General features: G+C 41.2%; 1 protein-coding gene across 1 annotated transcript in view; it reads left to right on the forward strand.

Annotated features, from left to right (window-relative positions):
- The first annotated feature begins 9,507 nt into the window (after positions 1-9,507).
- Positions 9,508-23,115, forward strand: part of OSTM1 (osteoclastogenesis associated transmembrane protein 1) — a 61,524-nt gene continuing 47,916 nt past the window's right edge. Inside the window, exons 1-2 of the mRNA XM_048493277.1 lie at positions 9,508-9,599; positions 14,245-14,371. Of these exons, the coding sequence (XP_048349234.1) occupies positions 14,366-14,371 (6 nt within the window). The 5' untranslated portion in view covers positions 9,508-9,599; positions 14,245-14,365. The remainder of the gene's footprint in view (positions 9,600-14,244; positions 14,372-23,115) is intronic.

Here is a 23,115-nt window from a genome sequence, read left to right on the forward strand (position 1 = left end):
TTGGCTTTACACAGACATTAATTTTCTTTGTTTCCCAGACACATCCCAAAGAGCTAAAAGTTTAACTTTCCTCTTTCTTCCAATGTCTAAAAACATACCCCATGGAGCTGTAGTCGAGCAGCATCCAAGTCAGTTTTGTAAATGTTTAAAATACATATACCATCATCCTCTCCTATAGCAAACTTTTCATTTTGTGCATGGGTTGGGATACAGCTGAAAAGTGATTATGTAAACTGCTGTAGATATCAATGATTTCATAAAATATTTTCCTGTAGAAATCCTTAGGAGATGGAAACTGGTGAGGATCACATCCAGCATCAACACGTTGTGTAGGCTTTTTGCACCTCGGAACAGTAACACTGTCTAAAGTCTTTTGCTGTCATGACCATTTGGGACCAGAACTGTTCAAAGTTGTTCTGCAGTTGCTTTGTATTCGCCAGTCAAAAAGCAGAAGTTCTGCTTGATGGAACCGTAGAGTACTTTTTCTGCCAAACAGAAGCAGTGATAACGGTAGCATGAAGTAAGAAGCAACTCTCAACAAGCTTCATGTATATCCATCTGCTTTGGATATAGTGCCCTTGGTTCTTCAACCTTCACAAGATCCACTAAGATGTCCAGCATCATTTGATGCTACATTATAGCACTGGCCATGACATCCGTCAAGAGAAAAATCAAAGTGACAGAGTACATCTTTCAAAATAGAAAAGAGAGTTGTAGCAGTGGTGGATTCAGTTTCATAAAATAAAATTAAAAATTCTCCACAAACATATCCTTGTAGCAATGCAAAAGCAAAATGAAACCTGTTCTTGTGTGGTGATATCTGTGGTCTCATCAATAATTAAACTGTATTAAACAGCTTTTTAAATCTCACTAGTATATACAGAACACTGTGACACACCATCTCAAACATTTAATTAACAATGGTAGGTGAAATCCATTTGTAGTTTGTATGACTCAACCACGATTTCGCTGTGGAATATCTTCAGCACATACCCTGTTTCCCCGAAAATAAGACCTACCCCCAAAATAAGCCCTAGCATGATTTTTTGGGATTTCTGGAGGATGCTTGAAATATAAGCCCTACTCCAAAAATAAGCCCTAGTTACAGATTCCCCGGCACAGCTGATCTGCTCACAAGGGGGGCGCAAAATCATGGGGGAAAAAATAAGACTCCCACTGAAAATAAGCCCTAACGTATCTTTTGGAACAAAAATTAATATAAGACCCTGTCTTATTTTTGGGGAAACACAGTAGCAGCAAGAACTGTTTCAGGTTTGACTCTTCCTCATCATGGCTGTGTATTGCACTGCCCTAACAGATTCCTCCAGATCTCTCATTCGGGTCTACACTATAGGATGTTGTAGGTGTACAAGAGTAGCACAAGTATATCTTTGTTTTGGGTTGTCTCATCATAGGGTTTTTGAGATAAGAGTTAATCAGAAGTGATTTACAGTTACCTTCTTCTATTCAGTACTAACCAGGGTTAACTGAATTGTTGCTGCCATTCTCTATGATAGATCCTCTGTCGGTGTCACCTTCTACTGCTGCTACTGTCCAGTAGCTACCTTTCAAAGATTTCTGCATTCCCATCACCATTGGAACTGTCCATTCTCTTCAGCTGATGTAACTGTTGATCCCTTTCATATTACCCATTCCAATAGTTCTTTGGTGTGCATGTTTGTGCCAGTTTCTGTTCTATGCAGCCTATTAAGTTTACCTTGTTTTTGGTCACCTATAGAATTTGCAAGTATTGATTGTAGCCAGCCCTAGTGTAAATGCACAGATTGCTTTGCTACCCATTCCTGAACACATATACAGGTGGCAGGAAAATAGCAGAAGTTTGTTTCTTTGCTGACCCACAGTGGACAATGTCAATATACATAAAATGTCCCCTCTTCCCCACTTATTTATAATTTATTGTATTGGTTGTATGCCTCCCTTCCCCTTTCCCAGTCTTAGAAAAACCTGTTTGAATAATTTATGTTGATATGTTAGTGAGTTATTTAGAGGCTGTAAAACCTGCTTGGACTAATGCAATGCTGCATTGCAATCATGACAATTAGATGTAAGAGACTCCCCCCTCCCAGCTCTAAGAAGTCACAGCAGCTGTACAAAGAAACTTGCCTCTTAGGTCTGTCTCCAGATGAACAGGACCGCCTCATCCATCCCACAGATCCCTTCTTTCACTCCTACCTCAGACAGTGAGTTAGCTTGCCGAATCTGCCCAGGATAGGCCTACATGGGGAGAGACAGAGAGAGAACAAGGTAGATGCACCATTAAAAAAAATAGTGTGGCATTTGCTTTTAGAGGTTGCTGCTGACAAATCTATCTATTTAGGGCAAATTGTCAGTGAGAAACTTCCGCTCGAACTCTTTGGGACAAAACTGGCTCTTTGAAAGGATAAATCCCATTGCATGAAGGCCTGAACAATGGCCAAATGTGTTGCTGTTGCCTTTGCTGCTGCTGCTGCGGCTGTGGCTGGGGCTGGGCCTCTGACAAAGGGCGGATTAATTGGTGCTGTGGCTGACTGGTTCGAGATGGCTCCACTCAGAGTGCTCTGCGGGGAGCCCCATTGACTGGGCCCCGAGTCCCACTTTTCACAAACTCCAAACAAAAGTCAATTTCTTTCTTATAAGATGGGCAAGGATAGAAAGAGAGCGAGCGAGTGAGAGAGAGAGACAGAGAGAGAAATCACTTGGTGTTTGAGCTGGGGAAGGTGACTTGTTGGATTAGAAGACGTCATGCTCTCCCGGGCTGTCTCTCCCATGCTTCAAAGTTGTCTCTCTAAGAACACAAAAGATTTTTTTTAAAGTAAAAGCAAGTCATCTATTTGGGTGTGTATTTCTCTCTCTTTCTCTCTCTTCTGTTTTCTACGTGTGTTGTATAAATTACACCTAACATACCATGCACAGTCTAGTAAGGTGAACACAACAGTATATGGTATGGAGAGTTTGTACATTATTTACATTATGAGGTGTAATTTTAAGTCTTTCATAATAGTTGAAAGTATATTTTTTACAGTGAGATCACTCTTAAACTTACTTATTTTAATAAGAGGGGGCTTCACTTACACAGTTATCAGAAATGTTATTATTTTAAAGAATGTTTCCTAAGGAGTGTTTGTTGTTGCATTACATTGCATTGTTATTGCATTACAGCCGCATGAAAGTCTCAGAATGTAGCAAGGAACAGACCTCCATAGAACAGCTCCTCACTTATCAGGATCCTTTTTTAAAAATCCAGATCAGGTGAAGTTTTTATTTTGGAAGAGGTTCCTTGTAAAATGGGAAGTAGATGTCAACTAGAATGGTTATGAGTTTCAGTTTACAATGACACAACAGTGTGAAATGGGGCACAGAGAAGTCAATGGGAGATGAAATTTCACAACCACCAATTTCCATAAGCAGCAAAGGAACATAACTTAAGCAGAAGCAGTTGAATGAGAAGCAAGGGGAAATCAACATAACCCGGCTCCCTGCAGATTTCAGATTCCAGCAGTTCTTCAAGAGGCAGAATTTAGAATGGATTTTTTTGTGCACTACTTAATTACTTTAGTCATTATGATGATTGCATAATAGTTGATTTCTTATTTCATCATCGTATTCAGACCTTTTAAAAGCCGCAGTCCTCATAACACCATACAAGGGGAATGAACAAAAACATTGCTTGTGCCTGCTGGATCCCTCGTTTCAATTAGTGTCGGGGAATAGACTTATTCTACTTCCTTAGCACAGGAGAGAATAAAAATTTGCTTGAGTTGCCTGGGTCTCCTGCTCATGGCAGCATTTATGAAGAGAGAGGATTTAGGCTTCCTTTTACCCCCATTCCTAACCCCTGGAGTAGATATCTTGAAATTATTCTCATTAATATTTCCTCTAGTTTGATGAACTTCGGCGAAATAAATTAGAAAGAATATCAAATTGGTGCCAATTCACTTATAACACCTAAAAATATTGCTTGCGATGCAATTGTATGAATTTGAAATAGTGCTTTTTAAACAAATAGCTGTGAATCTATAAATCAATTTAGATAAAGAGCTTTGGTTTAAGCTAATTGATAACCTAGTCCCCAAACTTTGCTCCAGCAACAAATAATTGAATTGTACAAACTGCTATTTCTGTTTAACACAGTGTAATGTGTAGTCTCAAACAGTTAACAGCTTCACACCTAAATATCCTTTTTGGGGGTAAAGGAAGAAAACCCCACTGATTTAAATGGAGTAGACCCCCAAGCAAGACCGAGGCCCCATAAACAGCAGATCAAACACAGTTTCAGACTGCAAGAAGGGTGATTGCAAAATTGACCCTGCCCCTTCAAATTTCATGTTAAAAACAAAACTATCCCCTGCATATAGATATGAGGGAGTAGGGCATGATCTTGTTTACTACCTTTCTATGTGTTAAAACCATATACATTCCTGAGATAATTGTATAAGCTCACTGTTCTTGGCTGGTCATAATTTTTGGCATCCTATGAGATGATTTGTTTGCTGGTTTTTATTGGTGCATACTAAGGTTGTAAAATAATTAAAGAATTTTAATTGATTAATCATCTGCCTACATTATAACTGATTAATTTAGTAAATGTAAATACATTTTTGGTTACCTAAACCTTAATCTAGACTTCCTAGATATGAAAGGAAACCAATAACTTGAAGCTTATATCAAATGTAACATTAATTATTAGAATAAAATTGTTTAGTTACTGTTTTTCTTTTAATTCTGCATTGGTATACTATCAGAATAACCTAAACTTAGCCTTTCAACAGCCCAACAAAATATATTTTTATCTATACTTCTATTTATACTTTTATCATAGCCTATATGATTAAAATGTAGCCTTACTGGTCAGTTTTTTTCAGATTAGCGTCTGTGGGTGGTGCTGCTACCATGCTGCCCGGTCGCCTCCATAAAGCTTTCTGGTGATATGGGGAAGCAAAAAAATAAAATAAAAATCAAAGACTACCCCCCTCCCAGCCCCTTGAAAACCCTCCATAGGAAAACCCCAGGATGCAACATCACTGCCTGTCACTCCCAGGAATGCTCTGCTCTGCTCCTTCTCCATGCCAGTGTTGAATCAGCCCCCAGAACAACTTTGCAGTGGTCCCAACCTACAGGCTTAACCAGTTTTAATTACCAATGCCAACTTTGCATATTTATGTGAAGTGAAAATTCTTTCTAGTCCTCTTTCTAACCAGGTTAGATATATCAGACCAGAATCCAGGTTCATTCTTTTGATAGATCTAGCAAAAGGGAAAGGGTTGTGGTCAGAGAATCTACTTGGAATGCAGAAAACTCATGTTCAGTTTCTGGCATCTCCAGTTAAAACTCAAGTTGTAGGTGATGTAAAGGATCTCATCCAGGGACTCCGAAGACCCACTGCCAGTCTGAGTAGATAATACTGACCTTGATTGACCAATGGTCCGATTCAGGGTTGGGTTGTGGGGTTTTTTTGTACCATCAAATCACAGCTGATTTATGGTGACTCTGTAGGGTTTTCAAGGCATTGCCTGCCTCTGTGTCATAGCCCTGGTATCCCTTGGAGGTTATCCCTCCAAATATTAACCAAGGCCCACCCTGCTTAGCTTCTGAGATCTGACAAGGGGCGAATTCCCAATGGCGATTAATCCTGGGATAGTCACCCGAAATATCCAGGTTCCCTCGATATCTCCTCACAGCCAAACTGCAGAACACAGATCAGTCCCGTTTCTGGTGCACCTCCCCCCTCCCTTATCATGGGATTTTCCTGGACCTGCTTTTTATGCACCTTGAAAAAACACTCCTATAGGAGCTAATAGGAGATGGGGGCTACACATTTGAGGGTCCATAACTTTGGTGCCCCATGAACCAAACTTCACCAAACCTGGTTGGTATTATCAGGAATGTCACCTAAAGATACTCTGAAAATTTGATGCTGCTAGCTTAACAATTGCACCCCTGACAGCAGGCACCCCTCCAAGGGGCAGGCCTAGATGTTTTCTCTAGAAACATGCTGCAATGAGGATGATGGAATCTGAATGAAAAGGTGCCGATTCTTTTGAAACTTGGTTGTATCTAGATTAAATTTTCAGTGGGAATTTGGCCAAGATCGGGCTATCCTAGGGCTATCCTGATTTGTTATAAGGCTGATTAATGTGTTAATCATATGTTCAAGCAGGGGCATAATGAGGCAGCCCTGGGCAAACTGTAGCCCTGGGCAAAACCTGAGTTGGATGCCCCCCCCCCCCACCATGGGCGGCCACTCCACCATGACCAATTTTTTTTTGCACCAGGACATTGGTGCCTGCAGGGAGTGAAGTTTTTAGACATATCAGCACCAAAATTTCAGCATATCACCAGGAGACTGTCCTTATGCTACTCCCCAAGTTTGGTGAGGTTTGGTTCAAGGAGTCCAAAGGTATGGACTTCCAAAGGGGGTGCCCCATCCCCCATTGTTTCCAATGGGAGCTAATAGGAGATGGGGGCTACAGTTTTGAGGGTCCATAACTTTGGCCCCCCTGAACCAAACTGCACCAAACCTGGGGGGTATCATCAGGGCAGTCACCTGATGAGACCCTGAAAGTTTTGAGACTGTGCCTTCAGAAATGTCCCCCCCCCACCTGCAACCCCCATGGACAGCAATACAGAAAACTCAATGCAGAACAAAGATTCTTGGGCAAATTTCTGGGAAGTTATGGACCCTCAAAGGGGGTACCCCATCCCACATTCTTTGCTAAGGAGATGGGAGCTACCCTTTTGAGGGTCCATAACTTTGGGCCCCCTGAACCAAACTGCACCAAACCTTGGGGGTGCCATCACGACAGTCTCCAGATGATACCCTGAAATTTTGGTGATGATACATACAGGAATGCCCTCCCTGCAAGAACATCCCAAAATTTGCCCAAGAATCTTTGTTCTGCATTGAGTTTTCTGCATTGCTGTCAATGGGGGTTGCAGGCTGGGGGGGCAAATTTTTGAAGGCACAGTCTCAAAGCTTTCAGAGTCTCCTCAGGAGACTGCCCTAATGATTCCCCCCAGGTTTGGTGAAGTTTGGTTCAGGGGGGCCAAAGTTATGGACCCTCAAAACTGTAGCCCCCATCTCCTATTAGCTCCCATTGGAAACAATGGGGGATAGGGGCACCCCTTTTTGGAGTCCATAACTTTGGACTCCCTGAACCAAACCTCACCAAACTTGGGGGGTAGCATAAGGACAGTCTCCTGATGATACACTGAGATTTTGGTGCCACTAGGCTAAAAGGTGCGCCCCCTGCAGGCCAAAAATGGAAAACCACTAAAATACCCAAAAACGAACCCAGCATTTTGATGCCCCCCACAAGGTGATGCCCTGGGCCGCTGCCCACCTTGCCCAATGGGCATTACGCCAGTGTGTTCAAGCCAGTGATGGTGAACCTTTTCAAGACTGAGTGCCCAAACTGCAACACAAAACCCACTTATTTATCGCCAACATGGCAATTTAACCTGAATACTGAGGAACTGTCACAGTGGGTAACCTGGCAGGACTGTTCTTTTTGTACAACATTCTGCCTCTTTGATGTGTTGTGTGGTTTCTGAGCTCTTCTGCCTCTTTTTTTCTCACTCTTCCTCCCAAGGGTTCAGGATGACATGCACTGTTCTTTCCTTTTATCTTTATGGTAACCCTGTGAAATAGATTAGGGTGAGGGACAGACATAGTGTATTTCCAGGAATTTCATAGCAAAGTAGGGATCTGAATACATTCTAGCCCTGAAAACCTCTATACAACACTGGTTGTCCTAAATGTCAGTTCTAGAAAAGCAGGTACTTGCCAACATTAACCATGGGGAACACTGCCTTCCCTGGGCTATGGTTTTCACCTCCTCTCCAGTGTGCGTGTGTGATTGGGCCCATAAAAGTCAAACAGTATAATTAGTAATACTATTGACTCTATTCATAATTATCATTATCATGCTTCAACCAGTATAATCTATAGCTGAAGGTGCTCGTTTTTAGGACAGCAAGCAGCCAAGGGCTATGCTGGCTTCCAGGTGGAGGAAAGACCAAGGAGAAAGAGGCTGGCCTGCCAGAAAGAAGATCGTTTGTGATTTTAGTGAGAACAACTCCACCAGAGTGAAGTGTCTGAAATGGAGCTGAAGAGCGTCAGAGAAGAATAGAAATAGACAGGGAGTAATTTCATCATCTGAAGAGAAGAAGGCTAAATAAAAGGGGGTTAATGTAATGACATAAAAAGAGATGGGAAAGATTGGAAAGCAATAAAAATTCAAGGGACACAAGGAAAATATGGGATATGGGAAAATGGAATTAAAGAAAGATGGGACTCGGGAAAAGGGTTTTTCTCAGGTGCCAATATCATAAGAGCAAGCTGTGGTTTTGCACAGGGGTAGATAAAAATGTCAAAATACATCGGCATCAGCACTATCTTCTTAGGGATGAAAAGGATTTTTGCACAAGACAAAGGGTGATTCCCCACGATCAATTTATCACATGATACTCATGGTAAGAGTCCTGGTTTGGGCAAGGAGTCCCCATGGCTTCAGTGCCCAACTCAGCTCCATCCCAGCCCTGACGAGTGTTCTCCCCCTCATCTCACGCTTTTCAAAAACTGGCAAGAAGGTAAACCTTTTTGAAAAATGCAGGCCAAGGCCACATCGGTGGGGAGGCAGGAGAAAAACAATATGGTTTATTTTTCCTAGGAGGCACGCACCAATCAGAGCGCGCAAAGAGGTTTTTTGTTTTGTTTTGAGCTGGTCGTGGCTTTGTAGGCATGAACCTGCAAAGAGAAGGAGAGCTAGCGCAGCGTGTGCATACCAACGAAGCTGCAGCCAAAAAGGTAAAAAATAGAACTTCCTATTGGTTGTGGTGGGTTTTCCAGGCTGTGTGGTTGTGGTCTGGTAGATCTTGTTCCTAACGTTTCACCTGCATCTGTGGCTGGCATCTATGGTCAGCCACAGATGCAGGCAAAACGTTAGGAACAAGATCTACCAGACCACAGCCACACAGCCTGGAAAACCTATCACAACCAGTTGAATCCAGCCATGAAAGCCTTCGACAATACATAGAACTTCCTATGTTTAAACAAAGCTGTGCAGGTAGAATTAAAAAAAAACTACCTCAAGCAGAGGGGAGGGGCCTTGGGGTCGCGTTCCTGCCCCATCACAACAGCCAATCAGAAAGAGCCCCACAGCAGATTGCGGGCTCATGGAAATACTTACTGTTTTTGATCCTGGGATTAACTTTGACCCCCCTCAACAGATGCATGCTGTAGTGGGGAGGCAGAGACCGGGATGAAAAGGTGCTGTATCTTATGGAAGGGGGGAGCGGTATTTTCCCAGTGGGGATTAGCCCAGTGTCTGCATATGAAAATCCATTCCAGTACCTTTTAAAATCTGAAATGCCTACTCTTCTTTGTCTAGAAAAGTAAACAGAGGAACATTTGTCACTGTAAGGAGTGAAGATTCCTACAGCAGTATTTGTTCTGACTCCATGATCCCAGTTGGATGTTAATAACCACAGTAATTCAGGGTGGTTCTAAGCTTTTGGAGCCATGAAGTCATCACAACAGTCCTCTTGAATCAATTAACTCTTACAGTTTTGTAATCATCTTGCCAGCAGCAAAATAATATGTGAATATTCTAGTTTTTACACTACTCTAGTTTACTTCTAATCTTCCCAGTGTATTTTGATTAATTTTCAAAAATATATCAGTTATCTCTCTCCTCTCATTTAATTTGACTGCTGCTTACATACTTACTTGGTATATCTTACTTAGGAAGCTCTTATTTTCCTGGTATATTTTTTCAGAGAACCTACCCATACTCAGATAGGGAAAGCTGGTTAATAGGGCTTGTAATGATTAGAGTTTACTGATGCTATACAAATTAACAGCGAGAAGAAATCTCACAATAGCAGCTTAAATTGTAGTACAGCTGTTTGGAGAAACTTGCCCATGCTGAAAAATATGCACCATTCTATATTGGTTTCGCTAACCATTTAGGTGAAAAATTACTTCCTGACAAATTCTAAGATTTTCTTTGGAACATTTTTCATAGTGCCAAAAATGTCTCTTCTCAGGGTACAGTGTTCTACAAGACAAATAAGATCACCAGTACTCATTATGGTTACACCTTGAACATACCAGAAGCACCATCATGGATTCACAAATCACACTGGATCGTATAAGCTTTTCAGTGATCTCAAGATCTGCTACAAGAGCTCCCAGTCTCTTTGAAATAATCAATATGGTGCTGGTTGCTCAACCAGTGTTCCATCCAAATAGGAAATGTATAAAGAGGAAATTACAAACAGGTGTGTTCAGGTTGTTAATCCTCTAATTTAGAGATACGTAAATTCAAAGGGGCAACTAGCATTAATCCATTGAAGATGCAATGACTGCACATACATTAATCTACACCACTACACCAGCATGATGTAGTGGTTAAGAGCAGGTGGATTCTAATCTGGAGAACCGGGTTTGATTCCCCACTCCTCCACCTGAGTGGCAGAGGCTTATCTGGTGAACCAGATGTGTTTCCACACTCCTAAATTCCTGCTGGGTGACCTTGGATTAGTCACAGTTCATCAGAACTCTCTCAGCCCCACCTACCTCACAAGGTGTCTGTTGTGGGGAGAGGAAGGGAAAGGAAAGCCACATTGAATCTCCTTACAGGAAAGAAAGGTGGAGTATAAATCCAAACTCTTATCTATCTATCTATCTATCTATCTATCTATCTATCTATCTATCTATCTATCTATCTATCTATCTATCTATCTATCTATCTATCTATCTATCTATCTATCTATCTATCTATCTATCTATCTATCTATCTATCTATCTATCTATCTATCTATCTATCTATCTATCTATCTATCTATCTATCTATCTATCTATCTATCTATCTATCTTCATATATATTTTCTTCATATATATTTTCTTCCTCTTAATATATATATATGTATGTATATAAATCAGAATGGGCTACATTTAAACCCTAACCTCTCTTCTCAGTAAAATAAATTTAGAAATTAATTGCCAGAGTGGAGTACAGGGGTAGAGAAAGAGTGCCTCTGAATATACATGAGTTTTCTTGACCGTCTCTCACTGCTGAAGAATCACAGCCAGCTTCTACACAGCTGAGACTTCAGAATGCTGGGTGTGATTTCCATGAAGCCATGAACCCTGGAACTTCTCCGCTCTATCCCTATGCTCGACAAGCTAGGGATAGAGGGGAGAATTATCTGCTGGGGCCTCTTGGATTTTCTTTCCCCAGCAGGACCTCTGCTCACTGTGGTGGGGAAAGAACCTGGCAGCCCCAGCAGCCGCTTTCCATCTTGCCACAGCAACTGCCTTTCCCCATCTCAACTGCCTTTCCTCATGGCAGCTGTGAAAAAGGCTGTGAAAAAACTCTATGCTGGGGATCATTAGGAAAGGAATTAATAATAAAACTGCAAGGATTGTCATGCCCTTATATAAAGCAGTGATGTGACCGCACTTGGAGTACTGTGTCCAGTTCTGGTCGCCGCATCTCAAAAAGGATATTGAGGAGATAGAAAAAGTGCAGAGAAGGGCAACAAGGATGATTGAGGAACTGGAGCACCTTCCCTATGAGGAGAGGCTGCAGCGTTTGGGACTCTTTAGTTTGGAGAGGAGACGTCTGAGGGGGGATATGATTGAAGTCTATAAAATTATGCATGGGGTAGAAAATGTTAACAGAGAGAAATTTTTCTCTCTTTCTCACAATACTAGAACCAGGGGGCATTCATTGAAAATGCTGGGGGGAAGAATTAGGACTAATAAAAGGAAACACTTCTTCACACAGCGTGTGATTGGTGTTTGGAATATGCTGCCACAGGAGGTGGTGATGGCCAATAACCTGGATAGCTTTAAAAGGGGCTTGGACAGATTTATGGAGAAGTCGATTTATGGCTACCAATCTTGATCCTCTTTGATCTGAGATTGCAAATGCCTTAACAGACCAGGTGATCGGGAGCAACTGCCGCAGAAGGCCATTGCTTTCACCTCCTGCATGTGAGCTCCCAAAGGCACCTGGTGGGCCACTGCGAGTAGCAGAATGCTGGACTAGATGGACTCTGGTCTGATCCAGCTGGCTTGTTCTTATGTTCTTATGTTCTTACCCTCTTCACCTCTTCCAAAAGAGGTGGCAGTTGCAGGAGTGACCTACAAGCTTCTCTTGTTGCCAGGGAAACAAAGCAATCTGGGAGGCCCAGCTAGGATAAGGTTCAGTGGGGAAAGCCCAAAGGAGGCTTGGCCAAAATAGGGTGCAAGGGGTGCAACTGGGCAAAGGATGGTAGTTAACACAATAACAAGCTGAGGAGGCTGAAGCTGGTTTCCAGTTTGTGCAATTATCATCAGTATTTCTAGATGGTGTCACAAATAAGAACATAAGAACATAAGAAAGAACCTCCTGGATCAGACCAGAGTCCATCTAGTCCAGCACTCTGCTACTCACAGTAGCCCACAAGGCAGGAGGGATTGGATCCCTTGGTGGGCACCGTTAATCTACCAACACTTTTCTAGAGACCATTAACTTGTTTGTACAACGAGCTTTACTGCTAGACCTTATATTTGTGGACATATCACTTTTATAAAACATCAGATTTTGTCAACTTTACTGCATATTAACAATTGAAGAAAATCATTGACTTAATTCTCTGGCTTTGGGTATTAGTGAATATACAGTCATTGCATATTCAGTGGAGTAATGGTAGCTGTTTCCGTTAAACTCATGTGCTGCTAAGTTAGAGGACTACCAAGCTGAGAACACCTGTCTTTATAACTTGGTGCAATTTCTACTTGGATTGAACATTGGTTGAGCAACCATATTGGTTGTGCCTAAAGTAGGCCACACCAAACTGATCACACTTGCAATGCACCCACACCAGGCACCAAGTGCCATGGATCAGCCGTGTATCTGTGTGGGCTGACAATAGCAGCCTCAGCACCTTTGCCAATTCCCACAGGTAATGGCGCTGGCTTCCAATGTATTTGCATTGAAACCAATAGAAATAAAAACAAATGTAACTATGAAACGAAAACACATGATATTGAATGTTATTAAAAGGAATAACACCTTGAAATGAAAATGAATTGCCCATTCCTGACATTAGGAGGAGAAAATTGATGAACAGGCAACATTTGGCCACAATAATTGCATTGAATGCAGGAAAGAAGGTGGTCATTCGCACAATCTAACAGTTTTATTTTACAAGGAAAAAAACCCTGTGCTGAAATTATTAATTTCCATTTAAAAATTGCAGCTTCAGTCCTAGATTGTCATTAGGTGTTATAAATTCTGATGCAATTAGTCATGAACGTGGTGAAATGAGCCATCAAACATAAGATATAACTTAGGCTAGACTTTGATGTTTACTCATATGTGTAGTCTAGTGAATAATATCACCATGTATTGTCGAAGGCTTTCAAGGCCTGATTCAACTGGTTGTGGTGGGTTTTCCGGGCGGTGTGGCTGTGGTCTGGTAGATCTTGTTCCTAACGTTTTGCCTGCATCTGTGACTGGCATCTTCAGAGGTGTATCACAGAGAAAAGTTGGTAGACACAGTGTGAAACAGACTTTTCTCTGTGATATACCTCTGAAGATGCCAGTCACAGATGTAGGTAAAATGTTAGGAACAAGATCTACCAGACCACAGCCACACCGCCCGGAAAACCCACCAGAATCAATATCACGATGGTCTGATAATGATCTAAGGAGAACAAAAGTATAAAATAGAATCCCTGGAGATTCTTATGTCAGTTCATTTATCTTCAGAATGATGGTTTGGTGGTTTGACCCCTTCCTTATACCCCAAATACATAATTCAAGGATTGTGCATTTCTTTATGAAAAACCAGAACATCATCTATCCTTCAAGACATTATTGATAATTCACTTTTTAATTCTATATACTACATGTAATGACAATAAAGACTGGAAATAGTAATAGATTAATTAATGTGGATTATCGGACAATTATTGTTAGATGCAGATAGCAAGATAATGTTTTCAATGAACATCTTCCTCAAGACATGGGGCTGTAGCATTGGGACTCTTTAAAGTGAGATTACTGGGAGTGCGAAGAAATAAACCAAGTGTAAGAAGTGAGATTACTGGGAGTGCGAAGTGAGATTACTGGGAGTGCGAAAAAATAAGCCAAGTGTAAGAAATACTTTTCATAAACAAGGAAGAGTCATGTGTCATTTTGCCTGGATCATCACTTTTAAAGGAGAACTATTTGCTACTTCTGCTTGCAGGTCAAAAGTCAAATAATCTGAGATTCCACAGGAGGCCTAAACGCAATTTTTTTGGGAATGATTCCACTGGGACCTCCTTTGAACATTAAACTGAACAAGTTCTGTGTGATTGGAATACATCATGTTGGTATGTATGAGAGACTACCATTAACTCAGACTCTGCCTAACGACATTCAGAATAACTATTGTACAAGTGATAGCTGTTGCAGTAGCAATTTGCTTGCTAAACTGAAATCCTTTTATTGACTTGCTGAAGTTCACATTCCTCCAAAGTAATTGGAAAAGATGCATCTGAATTTAGATGGACTTTGCTAATTTGTTTTATTATGCATGGAAATATTAGTATAAAAAGGTGTTTCAATTATTTTCTAAGGCAGGGACCTATGTATTCTCTGTGGGCACAAAGACTTTAAATGGAGTTATTTTTCCCTGCTGTAGTCATCCCCCCACCCCACTTTTAAGTACCCAGGCAGAAAAAAGTAAGTTTACTGCTCGTAGCACAATGGCCCTCTTCACTTTTAGGTTTGGGAGACCTGGGTGACCTAGGAAAGTTAATTAGAAGGCTAACAAAGACTAAGGCAGAGTAGAATACATCGCCTCTCCTCTAGCCAAAGATGTCATCCATTAATTAGGGAAATCGTTAAGGTGGCCTTTATTGAATCCATTGAAAATCAGCAGTTGGCGGTCGACAGTTTTGATCAGATTTTCTTCTCCCCAATAAAGCTGCCCTTAATGGTACGAAAAGTAGAGGGGCTGAGTATGGTAAGGAGACAGAAAGCAAGTGGGGGAGTTAGGAACAAGGGGGGGGGGAGGCTGGTGGTGGCTGGGAAGTATGTGTTTCAGTGTAGGGGGAGGCTGGTGGTGCTGGGAAGTATGTGTTTCAGTGACATTACAGTTAAACAGCCACCAATTGTGTTGGATTTGATTCTCAGGCTACATGGCATAGTTTCTCCATGATGTAATCTTTATTGAACCTGGAATCAGGAGAGGAAGCTAGCTGTTGCTGGTCTTGCCTCTCTCGGATTTAGGGAGCTTTGGAAGTTGATAGCACAGTTGTTGTAGGCCAAGCACACTCGTTTGCACGTTTTTGTTAGCTGGAACTACTTTTGACTTTGATTTTAGGCGTCTCTGGTTTCTTCCTTTTGCTTGTTTTTGGTTGTGATTTCAAAATGTGAGGCTGGGGTGAAGGCAAGGAATAAGTATTTCAAAAAATTAAATAACTTTGAGCTAGCTGGTGACTATCAACATTTCCATTAGCATGACGTGACAAATTCTACACAAGTTGTTCTTTTGGTCATGGGACACATTTTCAAGAGGTTTTTATAAACATTGATTTTAACCCACATGCAGGTATATGTTCCCTCCCTCTCTGAGCTGCAACGTTTCAAAACTATCTTGAAAATATGATGTAATGCAACATAAGTTCCCAAGTATTTTCACCTATTAATTTTGGTGAAGCTTTTGATTGTGGGTAATTGTGTGTACGTGGGGGGTGGGGTGGGGTGAGGTGAGGTTTCAGTACTTCTATTTATAATTTCACATTCTTCAGAAAATGATTTTTTCTGCCTTGCCTGTTAAATAAGCTATACTTCTTATAAGCATTTAAGAATCTGATGTGTTTAAATAAAATGGATAAGGACCAGCCCCATCACTATCTGCCCATCTGAACAGGCTTCTTGTATCAAAGCAACATTGAATTTGGGGTGTGGGGGAGTTAGGAACAAGGAGCCATGTTACTTTGCAGAGAGTGCAACATACAAAACAGCTACTCCAGAATGGCATGTTTACCGTCCAAGAATTGCAGCTCTAATCCTATATTCATTGTACCTATCCAGTGAGAGCTTTAAGTACTTAGAGAATGGCAGATCAGACGCCATTAGAGTGTCTGGATAAGTGCATATCTTCTTTCTTGAAGGCTGTGCAAAAATGTTTTAGAAACTTTTTTTTAAAGAGAGAGAAATGAAAGAATCAATGATGCTTCCCTCTAAACTATAGTCTTAAACTAGTCCAAGAACACTCAAATTTTGTATGCAAAATCTTTATATTTTGTTGTTTATATATTTATAATATAAAATAACCATCATCCTATGCTGAACCTGCTGCATCACATTTTGCAGAAACTGAGAGTGGGTTTTTTTTTTGGAAGGACATAGGAGGTACATCTCTTAACCACAGAGGCTTTTGTTAGATATTGGAGATGGGACAGGGAAGAGCAATAGAAGCAGACTTTTGAAGTATCCATTGTTTAATACAATAAACATGTTCCTGGAGTTGGAGGCCTAAGATAGAATGGAGGTTGTGTTGCTATTTCGGCTGCTCACAATACGTGCTGTTTTGAAGTATGTTCGAGAATATTAATCTGAATTATAGCATTCATAGATATATCACTAATTATATTTTGCCCAAACACATAGCAGGACATATGTCAAACAACTGCATTGACCTGAAACAAGGTGAATTGCAATGCAACTGGCTTAGATTGGGCCAACTCTACATAGGACTGCACCGTTTATTCATTTATTTTGAAAAATAATTATGCTGCCTCTAGGAACCTATCTGTAGAGGCTTCCAAAACAAAATAATGAAAACAAAGCATAATAATTAAAATCCAGCATTAAAAAAACCCTGTCCAGAATAAACATGTAAACCATAAAAACTGACCACTTCCAGATTAAAATAGCAGTTTCCAAGCTAAAATACTGTCAAAAAATCAACTTCTTGACAAAAAGCCTGCAAGAACAGAAATATTTTTCTAGGACTGGCACCTAGAAGAAAGAAGAATAAGAAACAAGCAAAACTCAGGAGGAAGGGCATTTCAAAAGCCAGCACTTAAAAATCATGTATTTTTTTGCCACTTGCCTGACCTCTGAAAGTGGGGCACAGAAAGCAGGACTGGTGAGGCAAATCTTAACTGCTGGTATCTGGAGATGTTGACAAGGTTTTATTCTCTTGATCAGATTATTACTTCTTAAAGGTACAAGTCTCTGCCTTTCTATGGCTGATTCCTCATGGACCAAAAACAGCAGTGTGAAAACGGTGTGAAAATGGTGTAAAAGGGTTTAAAACGGTGTAAAAGGGTTTATCCTGTTTTCACATCGTTTTCACACCACTGTTTTTGGCCCATGAGGAATAAACCTATGACTTTATTGAATGGTGGAAAAGTTATTTTAGTTCACTCTAGAATCAGTTGGATTTTAGACTATTTTGGGAGTTTTCCCATTGGCTTCCATTTCTTCTTGGCTGATAGATTCAGATTGGTAGCCATGTTGGTCTGAAGCAGAATAAGTAACTAACTAACCCTAAATGACCCTAACCAGCCCTTCTCGGTAACACCCTCCTCACACCCTACCTATGTATAATGGGTGGTGACTTCTGTTTCAGTGTATCTGAAGAAGTATGCAAGCACATGAAAGCTTACACCAAGAATGAAACAGTCTTAAAGGTGCCACTGGGCTCAAACTTTTTTTTTGGTTGATAGTCTGGCTGTGACATCCCTCTAAGTCACTGAGGTCAATGTGCTCAGGATGACACTATTGTTATCTTGTGAAACAGCAGACATCCCCGAGTCTTTGACAGAGTTACTTCTAAGAAAACTTTCCTATAACATTTCCAGTGCTAGTCTTCCTAGTTTACAAACATCCTTAAGGGAGACAATAAAAAGGGTTAAGTGGTTTTGGAATTGCCCCAACAGGAGCATGAATAATTTTTACAAGACTGTTCTTTATAGTGGCAGAATAAAACACAACACAACACACTTTTCATTGCTTCTACAAAGTGTTCAACGTCCAAGTCAGTCTGTCTCCCTCCAGAAAGTGACACATTCACTTTCCTTTATTACATTATGGAACTATGTCTTACCTTGTACTTCCAGCATTGCATGCCCCTTTAGTTCTGATGCTTACAATTTTATTCTTCATAAACTCGTATATAAAAATCTGCCTAGTGAGACCCCCAATATGCATCTGCCAAGGTAGGCTCTAGTCCACAAAAATTGATAGCAAAGTTGGTCTTTAAGGTTCCCCAAGACTCCTGTTTATTTTTGCATATGAGTTCACTCGCAGCCAACTTTGCTAGAAGCTGCTATGGAGAAATACTATTCTGTGGGCTGTTCACTAGATTCCTTCTCTCCTGATGTTCAACAAATAAATATTTCTCTTTTTTCTCTCCAATGTTTCTTGGGAAGTTATCATTTATATTTTGAGTATCTACTGTTTTGAGTAATTCCGCTCCAGCTGAAAATAACCTCCTTCAGCCTATTGGCTCTCACTTTTCCTAACAAAGGGTAATTACAGAGGGACCAGCATGCACCCTGTGCCCCTGCCACAGCATTGACCACCCCCACCACACCCCCTCAATGGCCCGGCCACGCCTCCACCGCTGCTCAGCCAGGGGTGTCGTGCCCCCCCACTGCCCTGTGGGTGCTATGCCACTGGGTAATTATAATTATGTAAAGAAAGAAAAATACAATTTAACTCTTCCCCGCCCCTCAGTAAACTTCAACCCTTCACATAAGTAGTTACTTTGTTCTAAAAGCAACCAACCAAAATAGTACAACACAATGCACAAGTTTTTGAGTGCTGCAGAATGCTGCATCAGGCTAGATTAAAACAAAACTAAACTAAAAGATTTCAGGCCATAATATTAAGGCCCCTTAGTTGCATTTCAGTGTAGGATCTACTGCCAACTTCGAGGGACACAAAGCAGAGTAAATGTCACATTGGATCCTTGACCTGTGGGAAGAAGAGTAAAAAGTGGAATTAATCCACATGAAAACATAAAACACAATAGCTAACCAACTACCTGGCTAAAGGACTGGTAGGCCGCTTATATGTAAATACATGATTTGTTTCTGATCTTTAAGTCATATTAATAGTGGATCAGTAACATCTCCTCCACTGCTCAGCACAAGGCTTTCCTAGAACTCATGGCAGTCCAAATCCTGAATCCTTGAACCTGGGAACAATCCCTGAAGCACTTATTTGAAGGACATTAAGTATTCTACCCTACACGTAATGGGCAAACTATACATTATATTTGCCATGTGACTGCCATAGGGACATAGAGTTGATCGAGTTTCTCAGCCCAAACTCTCAGCACAAATAGCTTGGAGGGACAATGTATGTCGCAAGGTTGCCTTTAGATGTACTGATGACATAACAAGCAGCTGTCAATGAACAAAACAGTGTCCCCAGTGCTGATCAGAGTCAGGAAAACAGCTGGAGAAGGTGTGGGGGAGGCAGAAAGGCTCCATGTCCCTCAGTTCCAGTCTGAGCCTGGGACCCGCCTGCTTGACAACTGAGTTCCGGTGAGGCATTTGCAGCTGAAAATTGACTTTAAGTTCCTGTGGTTGTCATATGTCAGATGTAATATGTAGTTCAGCACTAAAGTCTGTTGTTTCAATGATACCAGCGGAGAAAGTAAATCCCATCAATCTGAAAAAGGTTTGGTTACCTAAACCCCATCTAAAAATGTCCAGGCCAGAATTATGGCCTCTTTCCCCACTTCAGCTGAAGGAAGACCCAGAGCAAATACAAAGAACTGTTTTATCACTTTAGGGTAGATCTGAAATCTGGTCTTGTTGGAGTTGCCTGGATGCTGATTTAGATCCTGCAGAGTCTACTTAGTGCTACTTGCTTCCTTTCACCAGCAGTCCATCCCAGGGACCAATTAATAGGCACCTCATGGGCCAGTTCTGGCAGCTTTGAAGAGCACAGATAACAAAGGTAATGCAAAAGCTGCCAACCAACTTCAGGGAAGTTTCAGTAGTGGTAAACAGCTGTACTGACAGGCATTGAGAGAATGGGAAAATGCCAGAAAAATGTGAATGACCAGAGATCCCCCCCCACACACACCAATAGATGAGCAGCATTTTCCAGAATGAGCAGAATTTTCTTTCTTGGGAAAGAAAAGAGGGATGGATAATAAATGCAACATAGCTACATAATCAAGGATATAAGTGACAAATTAAGAACACAAAAATCTCTCCGAATTTGACTGAGACAACCTCAGGGTTAGCTGTCAGTTTTACTCTTTCCTCACTGCCTGGCAGATTTCCCCAAACTTGTTGTGCCCAATAACTGCTTTGATTTGTCTTTTGTGATGCCTAGGTTAGCTTTTTTTGGGGGGGGGGGCAAACTCTTCATGAGGACAATACAACTGTTTGGTGAAGGTCCATCTTCCCAACTCCTGCATTCTTTGCAAGGATGTGCATAAAGATTTCCTGTGTACAGAAATCCATACATAGCATTCTTTAATAGGCTTCTAGGCACATTTTGGAACTTATTTTGACAGATGTTTGCTTTGACTAATGCTCATAATATAGACAGACATTTAAAAATATGTTGACAGCATAAAACAAAACAATAATACAGGAGTCTTGATGTATTGTAGTAACCCTCTCAATCATTGCACTCATTCGGTTATATGTGGCAGTCACCACATAGCCTAACAAGAAGACTGTGGCAAGCATAAAATTAGCCTGAATCCACCACTTTTAACTCCCTGGAGGAAGAGTGGGATAAAAATCTGCTTAATAAACAAATTATCACACTATTCATAATTGCAACAAAAGCAAAAGAGGTTATAAAATAGATACATCAGGACACCTCTTACATTATAACCTGTACATTATAACCTCTACATTATAAGATCTTAGATGTTCAAGGAGCTACAAGTGAGAATTTTTTGGTTGGGGGTGGGGTGGGGGGGACCTTATGTCTATAGTAAAAACAAATTATATCAGTGTTATGCTTATAGAAGAAAAGGAATTTACTCTGAAGCTTTGAAGTCAATGGATTCTATTCCAAATGAATAGCAATCCTTAGCCTATTTATTTGCCACATCTTGTTGAGGAAATAGTTATTTATAAACTTGTACTTCTGTACTATGAGAAAATGTATCCTGGTATGTCTTCTGCCTTTCTTGATGCTTCAAATGGTCCAGTTGAGGCCAGAAAAATTCTTTGTAACAAACCAGTCACATTAGGTAGCAGGAAAATGCAATATCCAGCAAGAGAAATGTAGCTTTGGACCAAAAATAATAATATTTTGAGTGTGCAAAAACACATTTCCAGGAAAAGTTTTTACAAGTTGTAATGGAAGTGTCCCTTGCCATAATAAAGCTGGCATGTTGGCACCATAAAGTATTTTAGACAAGAGAAGAAGTGACACCCTGAATGGCAAATAAATGACTTGAATGGAAGAAGAAGAAGAAGAAGAAGAAGAAGAAGAAGAAGAAGAAGAAGAAGAAGAAGAAGAAGAAGAAGAAGAAGAAGAAGAAGAAGAAGAAGAAAGGGGTAAAGCTGATGTCTGGTAGTCATTTTTTGGGGGACCCCTCCCCCTATAAATGACTAGACAGACACCAAACATTTCTCCCCTTTTTCTCCTTTCCCCCAAGCCACTTATTTTACATACAGGGTGCCTACTCCTCCTTTTAGCTAAAAAAGAAAGAAAGAAGGGGGGATAGGAGAGAGAGAGAGAGAGAGACATTTTCTTTCACACGAGCCCTCAGAATTACAGTTCATGAACTATTCAGTAAACTGACCGGCCTGAACCTCCCCTTCAACGGCCTAATCTAAGGGGTGGATCTATGTGTTTTGTTGCTTGTCAGAAACAATCACTCCTCGGCCCATTACATTTACAGCACGTCGTCCTTTAATTGGTGTAACACACTGAAGGCTGAAAGGAAGAAAGTCCTACAAAAGAACCCGAGTGAATGAACCCTGACTCACACAAAAATACTCTTCAGAAGTTCAGAGCTGGGCACTAACAAGGAGGTAGGGAGTTAGCTTGAAAAGAGGTTAAGTTCAGAAATGTGCCACCTTGAAGATCCTCCCATCAAAGCCATGATAACATTGACAAGATGAAGGGAGGGAAAAAGTTAATCATTCCTGGGCTAGGGAGGATTTGGCAAAATAGATCGCAAGGATCCCGGTCCCCCCCCCCCCTTCTCCCCTTGCATCTATTCAAAAAGACCCAGATGAACTTCTTTCGCTTCAGTGTTTGTGTGCGTCTTTCCCTTCGAAATATTTTCACTTAACCTCTCTCCACAATTGCCTTTCCTGGTTCTGCAGGCTTGCTCTAATTAGCCAAATCGCTGCTTAGAAAGAACGTCTAAGAGACGACGGTTCCTTTAGAGAGGTGGGAAGGAAAGAGTCTGGAGCGGCCACAAGGACAAGCAAGAGCCGAGAGACTTTAAGACTGGAACGCTAATGAAGGAGAAGGAACCAGGGAGGGAGAAACCGGGAAAGGAGAATAAATAAGGGGCTGGGGTGAGATGGGGGGGGGGGGAGGATTGGAGGAGTGGGGGGGGGGAGAGAGAGAAACCGAGCCCTTTCTCTGACAACTTTGATTACTGTGATCTGCGTGGAATAATTACAACATATCTTCTGTGTCACAAAGTTCCAAGGAGACTTTTCTTTCTCTGAACTCCCAGCCATCTCTTCTTTGCTCAGGGCCTGTCAGGGAATGGAGGGAGGGAGGGAGGGAGGTGGAGAGGGACTTGCTACTTTTTTTCAGGCTTCAGTTCAGCAGAGCCGAAAAAAGTCAGATTCCTGCGTTGTCCCAATTTGTTGCTAATGTTCCGTGATGGACGTTCCCGGAGTTTCCTATCAAACAAGATGGCCTTGCCTTTTTGTTTCAACAAAAATGGGGGGGGGGGGGTTGGAAAGGTGGAGGTGCCTGTGGCGGAGATGAGGAAAACCCGCGCTATTAAAAATATTTCCTATTAGATCATTTATTTAATATCAACAATAATAACAGGGTACTCTGGACGGCGAAAGTTCAGTGCATCTGAATCTCGAATAAAGAGGTGGTGTTTGTAAGGCTCAGTCTTGTGGAAGACAGAACTGTCCATTAAGGGCAGATCAATATC

This window comes from Sphaerodactylus townsendi, linkage group LG01 (genome assembly GCF_021028975.2).
Source record: "Sphaerodactylus townsendi isolate TG3544 linkage group LG01, MPM_Stown_v2.3, whole genome shotgun sequence".
Classification (NCBI taxonomy): Eukaryota; Metazoa; Chordata; class Lepidosauria; order Squamata; family Sphaerodactylidae; genus Sphaerodactylus; species Sphaerodactylus townsendi.